Below are 21,846 nucleotides of genomic sequence, written 5' to 3' on the forward strand. Positions count from 1 at the left end.
CATGTCCCCTCTCAACCTCCTTTTCTCCAGGCTGAACATTCCCAAGTCCCTCAACCTATCTTCATAGGGCTTGGTCCCTTGGCCCCAGATCATCCTCGTCGCTCTCCTCTGTACCCTTTCAATTTTATCTACGTCCTTCTTGAAGTGAGTCCTCCAGAACTGTACACAGTGCAGGTCAGTTGTAAGACTCTGGGACATGGGGTTGTCTTCAGTGTTAGCACTTATCATTCTGGTAATGTGAGGAAAATGCCGACTTTCACCTTCACACGACAGGCCGTGGGAAGTAACTCCAGACAGGCTCTCTCTGCACACGTTACAGAAGGTCGGCCGCGCATGGGAGCAGGCGTACCAGTTATGCATCCCTGAGAAATGTTCCACATTGAACTGTGCAGTCTGATGAAAGAAAAGTCAGAGCAAATTAGCCAGTACAGAACATGGCCTCTCCTACCACCACCCCACATAGTAAAAGGTCAACACGCAGCAACGGTACGCAAACTATTAAAGGTTTAACTGACACATGCAGAGTTTCTTTCATGGGTTTTTCATACAATGTAATTGTTGCCTCCCATTTACTGCATCTTGGAAAGCACGGAAAGATTTCAACAGAAAAGCCAAGTTGTACCAAGAGAAGGATTAATTATACCTCATAATGTTCTCGAGACTGTACAGATTTCAAGGAGCTGATCCAATCCTCCATCTCTTTTCTGTTCTCTGCACACAAGATTAGCCTCCGGAATGGAGTGATTATCTAAAAGAGAGCTCGCAATATAATTACACTGAATGTCTGCAAGGACGATTTAGGACAGACTGTAAGAAGAGGAGGCGGTTTGTGCCCAAAATGAAAATGATCCTGATTATCCTAATAAGTAAAAAAAAAGTGAGGGTGGCCAACAGCAATAATCATAAACAAATAATCACCAAGGTCTTCTGGCAATCTTGTGCTGCACTCTGAAAGGAGCCATTTCAAAATGAAATCCTTATTTTTTATACATATGTACAGCTTTATAAGAGCCTCTTGTGGCACAGAGTGGTAAGGCAGCCATCTGAAAGCTCTGCCCATGAGGCTGGGAGTTCAATCCCTCAAGGTTGACTCAGCCTTCCATCCTTCCGAGGTCGGTAAAATGAGTACCCAGCTTGTTGGGGGGTAAACGGTAATGACTGGGGAAGGCACTGGCAAACCACCCCGTATTGAGTCTGCCATGAAAACACTAGAGGACGTCACCCCAAGGGTCAGACATGACTCGGTGCTTGCACAGGGGATACCTTTACCTTTACTTTACAGCTTTATATACATACTAGTATTCAAGCTCCGCGCGACTGCCGGGGGCTCCCTTGGGCAGCGGCCTGACGCGGCGATAGGCACTTCATGCTCTCGCTACGTCAGGCCGCTGGGAAAGGAGCAACTTGTAGGGACCAATCGGCAAGCGCGATTAGTCCCTCCAGTAGTCTGTCCAGAGGAAGGGGCCAATCGGCACCCTTCCTCATCACGGACACATCCCGCCTCCCAAGCCCTTACCCTTTTATTTAGTCCGCGGCGCCCGCGGTGCCATGGGCTGTGTTAAGATGTGTTAAGATAATAAAAATAATAAAATACTTAATTGCACACACATTTCATTTTACATGCTGAGCAAATTCAGAAAAAGCAAACGCATCGATTACCCGGCACTAGCTCCAGACTGGAGACCAAACCAGGTCCGAGGTTTGATCCTCACGTTCAAAGTTCTGGCTTCACACATGCAGACAAGAGAAGGACAGCAGGGGAAGGAAGCTCTTTCCGAGGGGGACCAAGAAAGCCCTTCAGTTCCAACGCCCAGGGCCATGGCTGCAGGAGCTCCAGGAGCAGGCTGCTGTCTGAGCAAGGAGGCTGCCATCTCGTGGCAAGGCTCCTGGACAGGTAGGTGCACCCTGGAGCAGCTGAGTCCCACCTCACGCACAGGCAGCCACAGCCACACCCACCACAGACAGGAAGAGCCAGGCAAAGGAGAAGAAAGGGGGCCAGAGACAGCCGCTCACTCATTCTCGCAGGAAAGCAAAACGAGGCTGATCGATAGCCTGGCTCTCTGGGCCCCCAGAATACCTGGGTCCCAAAGACTGGGTACTCCGATGCTGCCCCCCTCCCCCTCTTCATATGCACAAACTTGCAATAAGGGGAGGGGACGTCTGCACTGTTCCTCCTCAGCTCTCTGCCATTTGTGCTGGGAAATTTCTTTAGCCCCAAGGGGACTGGGAATCCCCACCCACGGGGGGGGGGGGGGAGAGAGAGAGAGGCAGCTGACATAACTCTTAAAAGTAAACCCATTGCATATGCCAGGAAGACTTGGGCATCATTTCTGAAGGAAAACAAGACCTCTGGGATCCTTAAAAGCGTAAATCCTCTCAAACAGAAGAGGCACGACTTTAACAATGCAGAGGGAATGCCTACTGTCAGATGCTGGGAAACCCCACCACCACCACCACCACCACCAAGGAACAGCCAATCCCATCCTGCAACTGGCAGCCTACCGTGAAGCTGTTGTTGACATTTTTGGTGCTCGATTCAGCCACGCTGGCATCAGACAGGTCAACTTCATCGAAGATCAGGGACTGAGAAAAGAACACCAGGCTCAGTTCACGACTGAGGTCATTCCATCCAAGTTCCTCAAATGTTACTTTCATTTACTTACTACATTCGCAGACTTATTTTAGTCCACATGAGCCCTCTAAAGAGCAAACTATTACTAAATAACACAGACCCCTTTCATTCCAGCCTGTCCCTTTTATTTCCATGCTGATTGGGAAGTTGCTGCAAGACCCTCTAGGGCAGGGGTAGTCAACCTGTGGTCCTCCAAATGCCAGCAGGGGCTCATGGGAATTGTAGTCCATGAACATCTGGAGGACCACATGTTGACTACCCCTGCTCTAGGGGAGTGACAATTAGAAGAAGACTTGGTTTTCATATCCGGCTTTTCACTACCCAGAGGAAATTTACAAGCCCTTTTCCTTTCATCTCCCCACAACAGACACCTTGTGAGGGAGGTGAGGCTGAGAGAGCTCTGAGAGAACTGGGGATGGCCCAAGGTCACCCAGCTAGCTGCATGCGGAGGAGGAGCGGGGAATCAAGCCTTGATCTCCAGATTAGAAGTCACTGCTCTTAACCAGGACACCACCATCCTGCAAGAAAAATTTAATCAATCTTTTCTTTAACCATAATAAAGTTGAAGTTGCATGACAGACAACTCACAGCCTACCTGACTGGCCCTCAGGAGTGTCCACTCTCTCATGGAGGGCCAACGGCAGGTCTCCCTTGCTGCCAGCCTCCACCTCCACCTCCTTCTTCCTACTGGAAGAAGGGCCAGGCCCCTCTGCTGGCCAATTTCCTAAAGGCAACCTGAGCCAGAGAGGGGGGTAGCTGCCAGGGAGGAAGAGGCTCGGCCTGCCATCCAGCCCCAGGACATTGAGTGCAGCCTCTACTCCCACCTAAGATCTTGGGGATTTGGGGTGAGAGAAGGAGTCCAGGCCTCTTGCAAGTCCCATGGGACCAAGCAAGGTTTTCATGCTATCTGAAGTCAGGCAGGCGGGAGATGCAAGAAAGGCTGCCTGCCAGCCCCAAGTGAGCCAGCATGACCTTTCAGGGCTTTTCCGTACCATCATCACCACCCCACCAAGAGGGAGCCACGGAAGATGGAGAAAAGGCTACCCACCGACCTTATACAGGTAGCCTTTGGGTGCTCTTCCATGCTGCCACCCCCCCCCCCCACATAAACTGGGAAATGAGAGTCGCCCTCCCTCCCTCTCCATTCCTTCCTTCCTTCCTTCATCCCTTTTTCCTTCCTTCATCCCTTTTTCTTTCCTTCCTTCCTTCCTTCCTTCCTTCCATTTTCCTGTCTTCCTTCTTTCATCCTGTTTCCTTCCATTCTTCCTCCCTTTCTCTTTCTCTCTTGCTTCCTCCCTTTGCATTCCTTCCTTCCTTAGTCCTACATCCTTCCTTCGTTTTGCCATTCTTCCTTTCTTCCTTTCTTTCTTTCTTTCTTTCTTTCTTTCTTTCTTTCTTTCTTTCTTTCTTTCTTTCTTTCTTTCTTTCTTTCTTTCTTTCCCCCTTTCTTTTTCCCTCCCTTTTTTCTATCTCTTCCTCATCCTTCCTTCTCTTCTCTTATCTTCTCTTCCTGACTCCCTCCTTCCCTCCTCTTTCTTTCTATCTCTCTTCCTTCCTTCCTTCCTTCCTTCCTTCCTTCCTTCCTTCCTTCCTTCCTTCCTTCCTTCCTTCCTTCCTTTTTCCTCCCTCCCTCCCTTTGTCTCCTTTTCTTCCTTCTTTCCTTTCCTTCCTTCCTTTGTCCCCTTCCTTCATTTCTTTTGTTCTTTCCTTCTTCCCCCTTCCTCCTTTTCCTTTATTTCTCCCTACCTCCACCTCTTTCTCTCTTTCCCTCTTCCTTCCTTCTTTCCATCCTTCCTACCATTTTCTGTCTTCCTTCCTCCATCCCCTTTCCTTCCTTTTTTCATTCTTCCCTCCCTCCTTCCTTCATTTCTTTCTTTTTCTTTCTCCCTCCCTTCCCTTCTTTCTCTCTTCCTTCCTTCCTTTTTCTGTCTTCATTTCCTTCCTTCCTTCCTTTTTCTTTCTCCCTCCCTGACTCCCCCTCTTTCTCTCTTCATTCTTTCCTTCCTTCCATTCTTCCTTCCTTCTTCTGTTTATTTATCCCTCCATCTTTCTTTTTCTTTTCTTCCTTCCTCCTCCTTTCTTTATTCTTTGTTCATTTCCTTCTTCCTCCCAGCTGTTTTCTCCAGAGGAGGTGCTGCCTGGAGATCAGTTGTTATCCCTGAATATCTCCAGGCCCCCAACTGGAGGTTGGCAACCCATCTTCCTACAGAGGGATGAGGAAGGGAGGATCAGACCGGTCCTTGAGACAAGAGTCTCCTACTCTTTAACCTCTTCACTGTGCTGGATCTCAAGTGGGAGCAGGTGGGGGGACCAACTACCAGGAAGGAGGACCCAGTGCAGGCCTGCGTCCTAGCACCCCTTGTATTTTGGGGCGCAACGGGCTTTGCCCCTCGCAAAAGTGCAATAGGGCTGATTCATCTGCAAGATTATTTTCTCCCGCCGAGTCCTACTGGCTTTGTAAGACATAAAACAGCCTCAGGGAGAGAGTTTTGGAAGGCCACACAGTGGTGCTCCAGGTGACTGGAGGGCCATGAAATTGATTGCCCTAATAAAGAAGTTTTACTGTTCTTCAAGCCTAGCCTTGAGATCAACTCTACAGATGTCCTGGCTTTTGGAAGTCATTGGCATTTGTTATCACACTGACAATGGCCTAGCAATATTATCACTCCGGAGTCCTCTGCGAACTGTCCTCATGCCTGACCTCTCCCACCGTGGGATCTTTGGGCAATCTCTCTTTTTAGTTTACTGACCAAGGTCAACTGGAGGTGAGTGTGAACATTTTAACTACCTAACCCAAACTGTTTCTTTCCATAAGGGAGCCAATCCTTCCTATGATGGGAAACTGAATTAGATATTACCTTGCTTTTTTACCACAATATCCTAGAAACCCAAACACCACCACAATGTGTGTGTGGAGGGGGGGGTTGGGGGGGAGACACGACTGCTTATGAAACCAGTAATTGTACAGCCATTTTAACACTGCTTTCATAATCATCTAAAAATAAGCAGGAAAGGAAAGTAGAGTTACAGAGGCCGTGCACCCACACTGCTGGGGAGGGGGGGGGACACACTCACCTTTGAATTCTTGGCATAATAAAGCGTACGGCCCCGAAGTTTGAAGTAGCGCTTCTTCCACCTCTGGAAAGAACTGGTTTGCTTCAAAAGTAATCCTTCTTTTATACTGGTCTGGGGAAAAGGAGACAACAATTTTAAAATACTAACATAAGTACCATTTCCTCTGATAAGACCTCAGAAAGACAGGTCACCTGCCTGTATGAAATGGGCTTTTGAGTAGAACACCTTTAAGACCAAGAAGGTTTTATTCAAGGCAAGAGCTTTCGTGGGCACGCACACTGCCTCGGATATGATGCCATGGAATGGCAGGAATCAGTTCAGTAATCGGTGTGCGGGTAAAATAACATACAGCACCAAGAAAATGACTGACAGAGTCCAGAGATAAATAGGAAAAAACAGCAATTTGGATTTGTCTGTATTCACTTGGGAAACATCCTGGGTTCAATAAATATGTCCACATTAGGAGAATAGAAGAACAAGACGAACAAGACGAACAAGACGAACAAGAAGAAGAAGACGAAGAAGAAGACGAAGAAGAAGACGAAGAAGACGAAGAAGACGAAGAAGAAGAAGAAGAAGAAGAAGAAGAAGAAGAAGAAGAAGAAGAAGAAGAAGAAGAATTGGTTCTTATATGCCGCTTTTCTCTACCCGAAGGAGTCTCAAAGCGGCTTACATTCACCTTGCCTTCTTCTTCTCTCTCAGCCTCACCTCCCTCACAGGGTACCTGTTGTGGGGAGAGGAAAGGGAAGGCAATTGGAACCCAAGGAAGCCTGTTCCACTGAGAAATTGCTCTAACCGTCAGGAACTTCTTCCTGATGTTTAGACGGAAATTCTTTTGAATTAATTTCAGCCCATTGGTTCTGGTCTGTCCCACCGGGTCAAGAGAGAACAACTCTGCTCCATCCTCCATATGGCACCCTTTCAAATACTTGAAGATGGTTATTAGATCCCCTCTCAGTCATCTCCACTCCAGGCTAAACAGACCAAGCTCCCCCAACCTTTCCTCATACATCTTGGTCTCCAAGCCCCTCACCATCTTTGTTGCCCTCCTCTGGACACGCTCCAGTTTGTCTACATCCCTCTTCAACTGGGGTGACCAAAACTGAACACAGTACTCCAGGTAAGGCCGAACCAGAGCAGAGTAAAGTGGTATCATCACCTCCCGTGATCTGGACACGAAACTCTGTTTGATACAGCCCCAAATCCCATTTGCCATTTTAGCCACTGAGTCACACTGCTGTCTCATGTTCAATGTATGGTCTACTAAGACTCCTAGATCCTTTTCGCACATGCTGCGGCCAAGACAAGTCTCCCCCATCTTATATTGGTGTATTTGGTTTTTCCTACCTAAATGCAGAACTTTACATTTGTCCCTATTGAACTTCATTTTATTCAGTTTAGCCCACTTCTCGAGCCTATTAAGATCATCCTGTATTCTGTTGCTGTCTTCAGTTGTGTTTGCTATCCCTCCCAGTTCAGTATCGTCTGCAAATTTAATAAGTCTCCCCTGTGATGCCACATCCAAATATGTTGAACAACACAGGCCTCAGGACAGATCCTCTTGAAGGGAGTTTGATCCCAGAATTCACGTGAGTCTCAAAAGTGCTCCTGAACTCAAATCTAGTTCTCAAAACATCAGTGTTTTGTGTGAAAAGTGACTCATTCCTTCTGCCAAAACAATTCTTTTGAACAACAGCGTACAAAAAACATACTCAGCTGAGTGCTTTGAAGATAAACAGGAATTATAGCCAAGTACCACAAGGTGGTGGTGCTGCTACACTAATAAATGCATTCTGTTCTTTCCAAGCGGAAAAAGAGCTGAAAAATAGCTTATCAGAATTCACCGGCTATTCTTTCATCTGGAGTGGGGGGGGGTACTTTTAGGAGCCCCCATGATAGATTTGTGTGTTTTAACCTTGTTAAGCACTGCTAGATGGTTGGCCAGGAGCAGAGGTCTATAAGTCTGATATGAATGAATGAATGAATGAATGAATGAATGAATGAATGAATTAATTAATTAATTAATTAATTAATGAGCCCACGTTTGAAGACCATTCTGGGTGAAGCTGAAGCTTCACAAACACATTTAAAGGGTTTGCAATACTTTAGAGCCTACTCCATTAGAGCCTACTCTGAGACTAGAATCATAGAGTTGGAATGGACCTCCAGGGTCCTCTAGTCCACCTGCCTACACAATGCAGAAACTACCTGCCCACACACAGTGAACCCAATTTCATGCCCAAATGATCCCCCCACCAAAAATCTCCAGAATGCAGCCTGTCCTGGAGGGAATTCACCTCCCATCCCACAGTGGCATTCAGCAATTCCCTGGGTATGCAAGAAAGGGCCCCAAGAGACAAACCCTGGAACATCCCTTCCTGCCCACCCACTCACCATCTGCCTAAGTTCATAAAATCATTGTCAGTGATCCCAATAGGCTATAATTGGGAATCTATTCAGGGCTATGCAGGGGGCTATGGAGGCTGTTGTTTCTTAGGTAGAGGCAGTGAATTTTCAGCATAGTTTCTGGGCCTCTGACCAAAAGACCCCCCTTCTCCGCGTTTCAAAAGTATTGGAACAGAAGGTCGCACCCACAATGCCTGTTCAGAATGTCCAACAAAAGCAGTGCATGTACAGAGTGCCCAAAGAAGGTGGCCCCAGCTGCTATAATTTCTAGTGGAGGGGGAAAGGAACAGCAAAAAAAGCAGGGACTGATGTCAAACCAGAGTCTCTGCAGTAGAAACTGAAAGGGTTTTGTTTTGTTTTTTTGCAGAACCAGGACCACTGTGGCACTCTGTCCCTGCTCAACAAATCCAAGCAAGGGGGAGGGGGTTTGTGAGCCTAGCATAGCCAGAGCATGTACATAATACCGAGGAGATCCCATGACTCTGTGGCAATGGCAGCTCAATCCAAGGAAGTGGGGGAGGGGGGTTTCTTAGCCCAGCATAACCAGTGCATGTGCTGAACAGTACCAGTGTGATAAACTAGTGCCCAGCAAAACCCAGGCTGAATCTGCACTGAGCTTTTATTCCAATCCCAGGTCGATTCAATCCCTGCCATCTACACTGAATGCGATTTCCATTTTGATTTTGGCCAGTTTAAATTTTCCCTCTACAAAAAGCAGGATTGATCCGGAGTGACCCTATCTTTCCCCTACAATATCCTGGAGTGGATATAACCCTCAATATTTGAAAAATTGGCATGAGTAAGCGTGCAGCTGTCTGCTTTCCCCGAAATAAATTGTTGCGAAGCCTCCAACGCTGTAGAAAAGCCCTGATTGGCCAGGGCGTTAGTTCCTTGTTCCCAGGTTGCAAGGCTTCCCTCAAAGGAGAATCCCTAATTCTTCTCAGCAGAAGTTCCAGAAGCCCTAACTTCTCTCGGCAGAGATTTTCCTCTTGGATTTATTCCCCCTCCTCTGCTGTCTCCAATCCTCCCCCCCCCCCCGCTCTCATTCAAGAAAAGAAAGAAAGAGGCTCCTGCTGCGCTTGCCTTCCCTCCCCATTCTGCGTTTCCCTAATCATGTGCAGAATACTTTCTATTTCAATGGGGGGGGGGGGGAAGACCCGAGTTCAAATCCATCTGAATTCAGCAGGATCCACAATCCTGAATAAACAAAATCAGAGTCCAGTAGCACCTTTAAGACCAACAAAGATTTATTCAAGGCGGGAGCTTTCGAGTGCAAGCACTCTTCGTCACTCGAAAGCTCACACCTTGAATAAATCTTTGTTGGTCTTAAAGGTACTACTGGACTCTGATTTTATTGTGCTACTTCAGACCAACATGGCTACTCATTTGAATCTATCCTTGTGGAATAAACAAAAGTCAGTGCAGAATCAGCCCCAGTGCCTTCCCATAAATTCTTCTCCCCCCCCCTCCAGTGCAATCAAATGGAGAATGAGGGCATCTTCTTTGGACACTCTGTACATGCACTAGTTCTGCTGGGCATTCTGAACATGCACTGTTTAGCTACACTAAAATTTTGCTGCCTCTACCTCAAAATACTGCCTTCCCCCTCCCCAGACCCCTAAATATCCCCAAATATATTTCCTATTGACTCTTATGGTCCCATGAGGTATAATGGAGCAAAAGAAAATCCAGGATTTCTGGGGGGAAACCTCAAATCTGAATACCACACCAGTACTGGAATGTGGGGGTCTTTAAGGGAATCCCAAATTTTGGGGGGTCCAAATGTAAAAAATACCAATGTATATGTGTAACACCCTAATAATATCTAACTGGATCCTACATGGATCATTGCGTAATAGTATATCCGGTACTGTTAACAAAAACTGCTACGTTATTTATTTTTTCTTACCGTGGGCTACATCTGCCACACACAACCACACTTTCTATTCCAAAAGGCTGCGAGACCCATCTGAGACCAAGTTGCAAGGCGAAAGCAAAGAAACCTTCTAAAAGTCTTTGAAGAACATCTTTTCCATATGAAAACTAGTTACAAGGAAATTTTAATAAACAGTAGAATAGAACTATGTCTGAATGTTCATCAAAGCATTACAGAACTTTATCAGTCCCAGCACAAATTCAAATACAACGAATTTCAAACTTGTGTGTGATTTGACCTTATTTTAGTTTCTTTTTAAGCCATGTGAAAGGCCAAATAGTATCCAAATATGTCTGAAAGATCTATTATAACATTTGGCAAGGACATCAAGTCCATCTAGCTTTGATTTCAGCAACTTTACAGTATAACTGCTCTTCTGCATTTTTCTAAATTATCAATTTCCATGAAGTTCTAGCCATTCAAAAAAGAGACAAATTTTTGACAAATTTCACTTTCTGAATGAGGAATATGAGTTACATGCACCCCCCTCTTCCCAAAAATAGGAACTTGACAAAAATATAGGAACTTGTAAATTTATTACATACTTAATAGCAAACTGGCTGGCTTCTACCACCATAGACATGGGAGAAATCTTGCATACGTGGGAGCTCTCCAAGAAAAATTGGGTTTTATAAATTAACCCAAAGTTAAAAACTGTCACAAAGGGGACCTAAAATGTTCTACAAGGAATGAAATATCAAAAGGGACTCAATGAAGACGCGGAGCCTCTTCAGTCCCATGAAATGGAAGACCCTGAAGGTAACAGGAGGCATGGACCTCCCAACTCTCTTCCCCTCCCATAATCCATCACGGTCCGCAGCTTGGCATGGGGGGTGCAAAGCTGGCATCTGACTGCATCACAGGCTGTAAGAAAAGCTAAGCCAACAGTGAACCATCAATTCCTCTCAAGAAATTAAGCGTGAACCAAAGGGAAATCCAGAAGCTGTTAATACATCAGTTCCAAAAACTTGTTTGATTTGTTTAGGCCAGGGGTAGTCAAACTGCGGCCCTCCAGATGTCCATGGACTACAATTCCCAGGAGCCCCCTGCCAGCATTTGCTGGCAGGGGGCTCCTGGGAATTGTAGTCCATGGACATCTGGAAGGCCGCAGTTTGACTACCCCTGGTTTAGGCAATCAGAACGGGATCCTGGGTATCAAAACCCCACTTTCCCGATCCTGCCTCAGGGATTGCCCAGTAATTTCTCTGTCTGGAGACAGCTTTTATCAAAATCTTATAGGGTACCACTTTGGCTTGAGCTGAAATGTTGGGTGTCGTTCTTGCCCTGCTTACCAGGCGGGAGGCAACTCCTCCACTTGGGGCCAAGGCAAGCTTTCCGCGTAGCCTCTGACGGCAGCTCGAAAACGTGGCTGCATGATGTTTTCCTCGGCCAGGACATCCCTCCCTCCAACACCAACATCAACCCCATGGGTGACATTCAGCATTCATCAGAACCAATCCCAGATTCTGTACTGGAACACTGCCTATTAGTGAAGGGTTCCCAGATATGAGCATCTTATTTGCTGTAGTGAGCAATGTTCCAATTCAGTCCCATTACAGTCCAGTTTAATCCTCTAAACTTAGGCCTTTTCTATGCAAGTTATGTGCCCTTGTCAGTGCTGTCGAGAAGTGTGTGGTGGGGGGGTTCTTGTTTCATCACAGCCCTGTGGTGCTCACAGGGGGTCCTGACCATCCCTCTAGCTTTTCCAAGCCAGCCCTGGCCAGCGGCCATGAGGACTCAGAGACTGGATTTCCCCAGCCCCATCCCCAGGCAGCCTTTCCAGACTAGCAGGGCTTTGGGATTTGTTTTTTAATCTGAAGTTGAAAATTATTCTAATGTTGCACTGACAACGGCATCCATTTATTGTTACGAGTTTTGTGAAATAATCTAGCAGAAAAAATGCGGCGTTTCTCCACCCCTCCTCTCTATCCGGAGGTGGCTAGGCTCCAACCTACGGTGGATCAGATTAGTTATCACCTGCTTATTTTTGTTAAGTGCCATGGAGAGAAAGGAGGGAAAAACCAAGTTTGACAGACGTCCTTTTTTATGCCACGTAGTGCAAATGACAGGCCTAAAAGTCAATCCTAAACAAAACCCAAAGAGATTACAAATCATCATTCCATATTATAATATCCAAATGTATGTGCAAGTTTGTTTGCCTGTTTTGTTTTTTCTGTTGTTTCCTGTTTTTCTTTTATCTGTCTGTGTTTTTTCTGTCTTCCATCCTTCATCCCTCCTTTATCCCTTTTCCTTTCTCTCCCTTCTTCCTTCCTTCCTTTCCCCACCTGGAGGCTGTCTTTAAATGCCAAAGAAGAAGAAGAAGAAGAAGACGAAGAAGAAGAAGAAGAAGAAGAAGAAGAGTTGGTTCTTAGATGCCATTTTTCTCTACCCCAAAGAGTCTCAAAGTGGCTTAAATTCACCTTCCCATTCCTTTCCCCACAACAGACACCCTGTGGGGTGGGTGAGGCTGAGAGAGCCCTGAGATTACTGAAGAAGAAGAAGAGTTGGTTCTTCTATGTCACTTTTCTCTATCTGAAGGAGGCTCAAAGCGGCTTACATTCGCCTTCCCTTTCCTCTCCCCACCAAAACCACCCTGTGGGGTGGGTGAGGCTGAGAGAGCCCTGAGATTCCGGCTCGGTCAGAACAGCTTGATCAGTGCCGTGGCGAGCCCAAGGTCACCCAGCTGGCTGCCTGTGGAGGAGAAGCGGGGAATCAAGTCCAGCTCTCCAGATTAGACGTCTGCACTCCTAACCCCTACACCAAACTGGCTCGAAATCCTGAAAGGGCTGCCAGATTCTGCTGTTCTTTAACTTCCACTAAAGCAATCTGTCAAAGTCCATTAAAAAGTGACTCGGCAACAAAAAACATCAAGTATAGCACCAGCAATCAGTTCATTTACTTGACTCCCCCCTCCCCATTTTTAGACCTGCCCACCCACCCCCCTCGTCTATACATTTTATACTCGAATTCCGCATCCTGGGAATCTCCAGGTGAGGACGGAACAGGCCCTGACTCTTGATACTTGGCTCTAGCAAAATGGAGCCATTTGTAGTAATAGAAAAGATTCTGTGCAACAGCTTTAAACTTCATGCTCTTCAGCTACACATAATTTTAAACTCCCGTTCATTTCTTACATACTTATTATATAGGAATTTCTAAATAAGAGCTATTATTTGAATTTTACCCCGGGGGAGGGAATCATTTATTTCTCAGCAATTCCAACCAGCAATTAAGATCATGTCTCCAGTCAAGAACAAAATACATTTACATGAAACTCAAAAGGGACCACTGGAAGTGACACTTTCTCATTGTTAAAGCAGAACTCCAAAGCAATTCCCACTTGTCAGCTGTAGTGGTTTGTCAGCCACTTCAACCCCCAGCTATTATATTCACGCTCAACATCCTGCCACAAACGGTAATTAAGGCTCCAGCTTACAGCCTTCACTGACAACTTCGATACTATCAAGTCATGGAGATGTGAGCTCATGGTCTTAAAATACCCAGAAATTCATTGTGGAGGCAATTTTCACAAGTGGACATCTACTCCTCCAATTAAAGGCTATTCGATACTTTCTACGTGCAGCCCTGCAAAGTAGGCCACCCTAGCAGCAACAGGAGCCTGAGCCGGCTTTGGGGCTTTGCCTTACAGCAGGGGTCAGAATCCCCAAACTGCCTGCAGGCTCAGAAAGGACGGGGCCCCACCTGCTCCCTCTGCTCACCAGTCCCACAGCTCACAACCACAGATGGAAACAACCCGCACCATGAGCCAAAGCAACAGAGTGGCAAGAACTTCCCATGCTTATGTAGGCGCATGAGATGGCGGTGAAGGCGGCTAAATGCAAGCTTCATGCTGCCTCTCTCGTGCCCGTGAGCTCTCGCCCGGCCCAATGGTTTAGTGCACTGGTCTCCAATCTTTTTATCACCTGGACCGGTCAACGCTTGACAATTTTACTGAGGCATGGGGGGGAGCAGCCTTTTGCCGCGGGACGTCAGCCTGCCTTGGGGGGCTTGTTCCAGAGCTACTGGGGGATTCCCTTTACTGTGCAGACAATAGTTCTCTCCCGTATGCTTTGGGGGGAGGGGGGCTCCTATCCCGGAGAGGTCTGCTGCAAGTTTGATGTCTCCCCACTAGGGGGTCACATAGGGTCCGTCCTGTTCATTCTATCACCCAGAACCCACACTTCACATTTCCCCAGAAATCCGGGCTTGTAGGAGGGCTGCCAAGGAGGTCTTCCACCAGTTTCATGCCTCTGGCTCACACAGGGTCCATTCTATGTAATCCAGAACCCACACCTGACATGTCCTTGGAGAGCATTTTCCTGTGGGCACTTGGTTTGCGGGCCCATGTTACCCCCCCAGTCCAATTCTCACCAAACTTAGTAGGCAGATCAAGGAGAGTCAGCTGGAGATGCCTTGTTGTTTTTTGAGTCCCTAGAACCCTGAGGGGTGGCCCACTGCACCCCGAACTTCCTAAACCAGTTCAGTTCCCCATGATGTTCTGATGGATAAGTTGAAGGACTGCAATCTGGATTTTCAGATAGTCAGGTGGATAGGGAATTGGTTAGAGAACCACACTCAAAGAGTTGTTGTCAATGGTGTTTCATCAGACTGGAGAGAGGTGAGTAGCGGGGTACCTCAGGGCTCGGGGCTCAGTCCGGTACTTTTTAATGTATTTATTAATGATCTAGATGAGGGGGTGGAGGGACTACTCATCAAGTTTGCAGGTGACAACAAATTGGAAGGACTGGCAAATACTCCGGAAGATAGAGACAGAGTTCAATGAGATCTGAACACAATGGAAAAATGGGTAAATGAGAACAAGATGCAATTTAATAAAGATAAGTGTAAAGTTCTGCATCTGGGTCAGAAAAATGAAAAGCATGCCTACTGGATGGGGGATACGCTTCTAGGTAACACTGTGTGTGAACGAGACCTTGGGGTACTTGTGGATTGTAAACTAAACATGAGCAGGCAGTGTGATGTAGTGGTAAAAAAGGCAAATGCCATTTTGGGCTGTATCAACAGAGGCATCACATCAAATTCACAAGATGTCATAGTCCCATTGTATATGGCACTGGTCAGACCACACCTGGAGTACTGTGTGCAGTTCTGGAGGCCTCACTTCAAGAAGGACGTAGATAAAATTGAAAGGGTACAGAGGAGAGCAACAAGGATGATCTGGGGCCAAGGGACCAAGCCCTATGAAGATAGGTTGAGGGACTTGGGAATGTTCAGCCTGGAGAAAAGGAGGTTGAGAGAGGGGACATGATAGCCCTCTTTAAGTATTTGAAAGGTTGTCATTTGGAGGAGGGCAGGATGCTGTTTCCGTTGGCTGCAGAGGAGAGAACACGTAGTAACGGGTTTAAACTACAAGTAGAGGCTAGATATTACGGGGGGAAATTTCACGGTCAGAGTAGTTCAGCAGTGGAATAGGCTGCCTAAGGAGGTGGTGAGCTCCCCCTCACTGGCAGTCTTCAAGCAAAGGTTGGATACACACTTTTCTTGGATGCTTTAGGATGCTCTGGGCTGATCCTGCGTTGAGCAGGGGGTTGGACTAGATGGCCTGTATGGCCCCTTCCAACTCTATGATTCTATGATTCTATGACTCTAGTTCAGCAGAGCAGCTGGGTTCCGGTTGGGGACATGTCCGCTTTTCCTGGTTTGTGCCCATCCCTACTCACAACGTTTATAACCCCTACAAGCCCTTTTGCTTGAATGTTTGGCAGGTGTCAGCAGGCAATCAACCTTTCATGAGACAGCCTAGTTTGAAGAGAAAATGAAAATGAAAACTCTCCCAAAGCAAGAGGCCAAAGGTCTCTTTAGGGAACATCCAGGGTGCAAACAATCCATGCTCCCACCGCACGGCTTTCCTTTTTGCTCATCCAGTATGCAAAACAGATTTCTCCTGCAATGGACAGCCACATTAATGTATTCACCGCCCTCTTTCCTGGCCCCCTTTCTCACAGCCTTGGTCTTCTTTCCTTCCGATTTCCCCCCTCTTCTCTGCAGTGTGCCCAGTGCCAACTGCTACATGAATTCCTACCGGAGGATTACAGCAGCCAAAAGAATGGAAGTAGGTCACAGGCAGCTGCAACAGGGCGGGGGGGGGGGAATGTGGCTGCAAGAGGACTTGCTAAGGAAAGAGTGAGCAGGTCTCCTGTTCCCTTTGAAGGTGGAGCAGCCAAGGCATCGCTGGTTCCGTCACTGCACACCAATTCATTTCCAGCCCCACAGCAAAAGGTGTTCGAGGGCATCCAGCTCACAGAGACCCCAAATGCTTGCAAGACACTTTTGAGGGCAGAAGGTGAGGGGGGAAATAGCAGGACCAAACATGAGCTAAAAATAGAACACAGGATCAGCAAGGATGCTTGGCCCACTAAGCATTTCACAGAGAGAATTGGCAGCTTTCATCGGTCACTTGGGAAATCGGATTAACTTTTCAGGCTACCTGGCCACAACCTGTCCACAACCTGGTGGGGCAGGACACACCCCTGGATCCAGCAGCAAGGCTCACCTAGGTGGAGCAGGGGGGGGCCAAGGGCCGGCGGGCGGGCGGGGCCGGGCAGCCTCAGCACCAGGGCTGCCCCGGGAAGGCTCAAAGGGTGAGGGGGCAGCAGAGGCTCCCCAGGATGAGGTGGGCCCAGGCAGGGTGTAGCTAGGGAGGCAGGAGCTGGGAGCACAGCGGAAGAGGCTGCCACTTTGCATAAGGACCAGGTTTAGGACTGGGGTGGCAAACTGGGACGGGGCAAGCTGGAGAGAGAGGGTGCTGCTGGGACAGAGCCAGCTGGGAGAAAAGGGAAGAAGACACCCATGCGGGGGAGAGGAGCTGCCTCAGGCTAGAACAGGGGTAGTCAAACTGCGGCCCTCCAGATGTCCATGGACTACAGTTCCCAGCAGCCCCCTGCCAGCATTCGCTGGCAGGGGCTTCTGGGAATTGTAGTCCATGGACATCTGGAGGGCCGCAGTTTGACTACCCCTGGGCTAGAACATCGTGGCTGTTCTCGCTGTAACCCTGAGGGGTGTGACCAGTCCATGAAATAACCAATGCAAGGAAGCAGCAGAGGGGCCGGTGCTTTCAAGGCCCCAGGGACCACGTCCCCCTGCCCCCAGAAGGCACCTCACCGGCTTCCGAAGCAGGACAATTTGCTGCGAGAACTACCATTAAGATGTCAATCACCTGCTTTGTTACGAGCTGTCTTGTTCTGTATTACACAAATACAAAACGCAGGGCAACTGGAGCATGCTAGATCAGAAAAGGTCAAGAGCTTTCACTCACTGCGAGTATAAATCACAATAATCATCTAAGTGGCACACTTACACACTTCCCTCCACTTCAAAAAAGTGCAAAAGGCACATCTGGAGACTCCCCCCCCCAAAAAAAACCCACAAAAGCATTTCATAGGGAAGTTCTTCTCCAATATTTCCCCCAGATTTTTTCTTTTCTTTTCAACTGGAAGTATAGTGAGAACAAACCAAACTTCTCCCCCCCCCCTCGGCCTCTCAATCCCTGCAAACCACCAATCCCTGCATAGCAGTTGTTTCAGGGTCTCAAACCTCCATCCCCCCTGAGCCCTAGATTTTTTTAAGTGCATTTCCGTATTGGTATGGGGAAACACCACAACACCAGAACAACTTTTTAAAAAACGTATGCTTCTGTATTGCCATGCAATCACACCACAATAAAACATTCCCTCCTTAGATCTCTTTTTTGGATGTTTGGTGTAATGCTTGGGTAGATTTGTGAGAGGCTGGACATGGTAACTAGACCCTGATGACTGTTTGTTCACTGTAAAGTTTTAAAACAAATAGCTTAGACATCAAGCTGATAGGGAAAGGGCTACTTCCTCACACGACCCCCCTCCCCTTTCCCCATTTATACCCACTGCCAGAAAACACAATCAGGAATGTGTTTTGGCTACCCAATCCCAACATTACAGTGCACAATGAGGAGAGCATTTTATTTCTACATAGGGCATGTAGCTTTGCGGACCTGCAGCAAAGCGGTCAGCGCCATTTTTGTTTGTTTGTTTGTTTTTAATTCTTGATCTGGAAAAGGAGAGGGGGGGGTGCGAGGGCTGGCAGAATGCTACTGAGACTGTTGTGCATTTCTCCCTCCACACAGGCTTGCCCCTGTTTGCTCCCTGGATCATAGCATGGCAAGAAGAGGGAAATTGGGATTTGGCAATTTCCCTCATTGCAGAACAAATCTAGGGAAAACTCGCTCCAGCCACTTGAGAGCTCCAGGTTGCTACCGACGTTATGTGGAAGCAGCACTAAAACCTGCAAGCAACAAGAGGCGTTCCTGGGGGCAAATTTGTCGTGCAGAATCGGTGTAAGGGAATATAGTGCGGAACCATCACTGCCCATGATCCAGATTAGGGTTCTGTGCGGTGGCGTGCAAATTGGCCATTCTGACGGCCGAATCGGACACCGCCACACACAACCCGAATCCAGATGCTTGTTTCTGTCCAAGCAGCCAGAGATTGTGCTTGCTCTTCTCCACCACAAGGTGATCAGCCCTGACATTCTGATCTCGTTCACATCCGCAGTTGACAGCGCAGGTCTCCTCCGTCTTGGACTTGCACCTTTTAGGGTTCTGGAGCTAAATCTAGACTTGACATTTCCCCCTGTTGAAATACATTCAGTTGGTCTTGGGCCAGGGTCCCAGCTTGTCAAGCTCATTTTGGATACTGACTCTCTGTCCTTTGCTGCTAGCATCCCCTCCCAGCTTTATGTCGTATGCAATTGCATAAAACATTCCCTTCGTGCCCTTGTCCAAGTCATCATCATCATCACGTATAAAAATAAATCAGCAAAAGTTCAAGGGCAGCCACTGACCCTCTGCTGGTGGCCTGAAGGATTCGTGGATGCCTACTGCGTGGTCACGTGGGCTGTGGCTCAGGGGCAGAGCATCTCCTTGGCATGCAGAACTTTCTGGGCTCATTCCCGGGCCAGGTTTAAGGATTTGTGGGGCCTGGAGCACCAGAGCCAGCGGGGCCATAGAAGAGCACCTCTGGCACTGCTCTTTGTCACAGCAGGGCCCCCTTCCCAGGGATCCTCTGCAAGCAACTGATACCTTCACTTTGCTGGAAACATTGATCCTGAACTCAAAACTTCCTTAGCATAAAAAGAAAACAACCTAATTAATTTTTTTTAATTGAGTCCACTCAGGGACTGTCACGGAGGACTATGATTCCCCTCCCAGAGCATTTGTGTCCCTCCCAGGGATCCCCTTGCATGTGACAGCCAGTCTCTGCCGCTCAGAGGGTGCCCTCCTGCCTCAGTGGACTCCAGCAGCTCCAAGCTGCCCACAGGCCCCTCTCCCTGTCTTCAGCTTTGCCCTTCAGTGGCTACTCCAGATTGGGGGGGGGGACACAGGCACTGGCATTCCCTTCAAGGGTTTTCTTGTGGGGGAGGGTCTGTTTTTTGGAGATGGGCTTCCTTGTCCTTTGGCAGGCTGCAGCACACGCTGCCCCCAGAGTACCCCCTCCCCTTTTGTCCTGCAGCGCTTTGTGCCTGGGTGTGAATGTCATAAAATGGACAGCAGAGAGCTAATTAGGAGGGGAGGGAGATTAGGGATTAGGAGGGGAGGGGAGGGAAACTCTGCCCCCTGAATTTGTTATTTTTCCTTAGCTTTCAGTTCCTATGGGTTGCAATAAAGAAGTTGTGCGAGCCACAATAAAGTTCCTATAGGTTGCAATAAAGAAGTTGTGCGAGTATGTAGATTTACACACACACAAACACACACCCGATTACAAAAGCGAACCTCTGGGATTGTCCTGGGATTTTAGCAGAAACCAGGCTTTCCTGCAGGGCTGAGGGAAAAGGGCAGCACCTAAAGGGGGGTGGATTTCTTGCAAAAGCCCATCTTCTGTAATACTGCAATGAACATATCCCTTCAAAGTGTTTAACAGGATGGAATCCAAAAACTGCCCCAGATCTGGCCAGCTGACCCCCCCCCCCGCATCTGCCTCCTCCTCCTCCTCTCCTCCTCTGCAGCTGGACAATCCAGGCCATGAGGCTCCTTGCCCTAGTCCAGGGTAGTCAAACTGCAGCCCTCCAGATGTCCATGGACTACAGTTCACACGAGCCCCTGCCAGCGTTCGCAGTTTGACTCCCCCTGCCTTAGTCGAAGCTGGCGGGGCTGAAGAGCACCAGACGTTCACACACAAACTCTCCAGCAAGCTGTCTGACACTCAGTTCAGGGGCTTTGCTGGCAAGGCAGGGGCGGGGCCCCTTGAACCGTGGGGGCCCGTAGCACGTGCTACAAGTGCTGCGTGGGGCAACTGGTAGTGTTCATTCCCTCCAGCCTCCAATTAAAAGGGCCAGGGAGGGGTGATGTGCACGGCCTCTACTGAGACCCTGGAGGGTTGAAGCCGGCTGAGTGGACCACATGGGCTTTGACGGACCTGGGTTCTGATTCAGAGCAAGGTTGTCTCTCCTCTGACACGGAGAAGGAAGTGTCCTTGGGATGGAGTTCTCAGTAGGCTCTTATTTTTCCTCTCCTCTTTTTACCACACAAGGCCTTTATTCAACAACAATCCTGCAAGTAGTTCTGGGCCCCCATCCGGAAGGAAAGAGGGGTATAAACATAAACAATGATTCCAGCCAAAGACAGCTTCACTAGCAGAAGACGTTCATTGCCCTTCTCACTCTGGCTCTCCCTAGATGCAGGAAGACTCCATAGGTTGAGTCTCTCCACACTGAAATCCCCAAGGACTTCGACAGAAGGATAAAAAGGGGCAGGCTTGTGTGTACACAATAGTAAGTAGTATCATCGAGCCCACGTGAATCTCACAGGAGACTCTCTGAATGCCAATCAGAGCAAGGGGAAGGGCAGAGGCAGCCATTAGGGAGAGCTGGCCCACAACCCACCGGTAGGGCTTAGTGACCCACTTCTGGGCTCCAGCACACAGTTCGGGCAGCACTGCTGCAGAAGGACTGCCACACCCGGCCCCCTTAGCGCTTTGCCTCTATGCGCCATTCATCACTTCACGATGGCTAGTGGCCATGCAGACAAGTAATCACACTTCCATACATTCAGGGAGGAAGGACTCTACGAGCCAATCTATTAGGATTCTAATTAAGGAATAAAGGAGACACCCCAGTAGCTGATCTCTCCAGCAGCCTTCTCCACTCCCAAATTAAGGTGACCAGATTTCATCATTGGTAAAGCGGGACACCATTGACTGGGGGGGGGTGGTTCTTGATTAAAAATGTGGTCTATATGGGGATCTTTTCAAGAAAATTGGAGATATGAAGAGAACATTTCATGCAAAGATGGATATGATAAGGGACCAAAATAGTAGGGACCTCACAGAAGCAGAAGAGATTTTAAAAAGGTGGCAAAATTATACAAAACTATACAAGAGAGAGCTTAACATCCCTGATAACCACGATGGGGTAGTTACTAACCTGGAACCAGACACCCTGGAATGTGAAGTCAAATGGGCCTTAGGAAGTCTGAGCAACAATAAAGCTAGTGGTGGTGACAGCATTCCAGTTGAACTATTCAAAATCTTAAAAGACGATGCAGTAAAAGTGCTACACTCAATATGCCAGCAGATTTGGAAAACTCAACAATGGCCACAGGATTGGAAAAGGTAAGTTTACATTCCAATCCCAAAGAAGAGCAATGCCAAAGAATGTTCAAACTATCGCACCATTGCACTCATTTCTCATGCTATGCTCAAAATCCTACACGCTAGGCTCCAGCAATATGTGGACCAAGAACCTCCAGAAGTATAGGCAGGATTTCGAAGAGGCAGAGGAACTAGAGATCAAATTGCCAACATAC

At 48.0% G+C, this 21,846-nt stretch overlaps 1 protein-coding gene across 3 annotated transcripts in view; it reads right to left on the bottom strand.

Moving 5' to 3' along the window:
- Window positions 1–21,846, bottom strand: part of DGKH (diacylglycerol kinase eta) — a 115,531-nt gene that overhangs the window by 70,263 nt on the left and 23,422 nt on the right. For all 3 annotated transcript variants that reach the window (XM_077344072.1, XM_077344073.1, XM_077344071.1), the window contains exons 2-5: window positions 5,708–5,818; window positions 2,503–2,583; window positions 644–748; window positions 261–393 (exon numbers count right to left, since the gene is read on the bottom strand). In XM_077344072.1, the coding sequence (XP_077200187.1) occupies window positions 261–393; window positions 644–748; window positions 2,503–2,583; window positions 5,708–5,818 (430 nt within the window). The remainder of the gene's footprint in view (window positions 1–260; window positions 394–643; window positions 749–2,502; window positions 2,584–5,707; window positions 5,819–21,846) is intronic.

Source organism: Paroedura picta, chromosome 6, assembly GCF_049243985.1.
Source record: "Paroedura picta isolate Pp20150507F chromosome 6, Ppicta_v3.0, whole genome shotgun sequence".
Classification (NCBI taxonomy): domain Eukaryota; kingdom Metazoa; phylum Chordata; class Lepidosauria; order Squamata; family Gekkonidae; genus Paroedura; species Paroedura picta.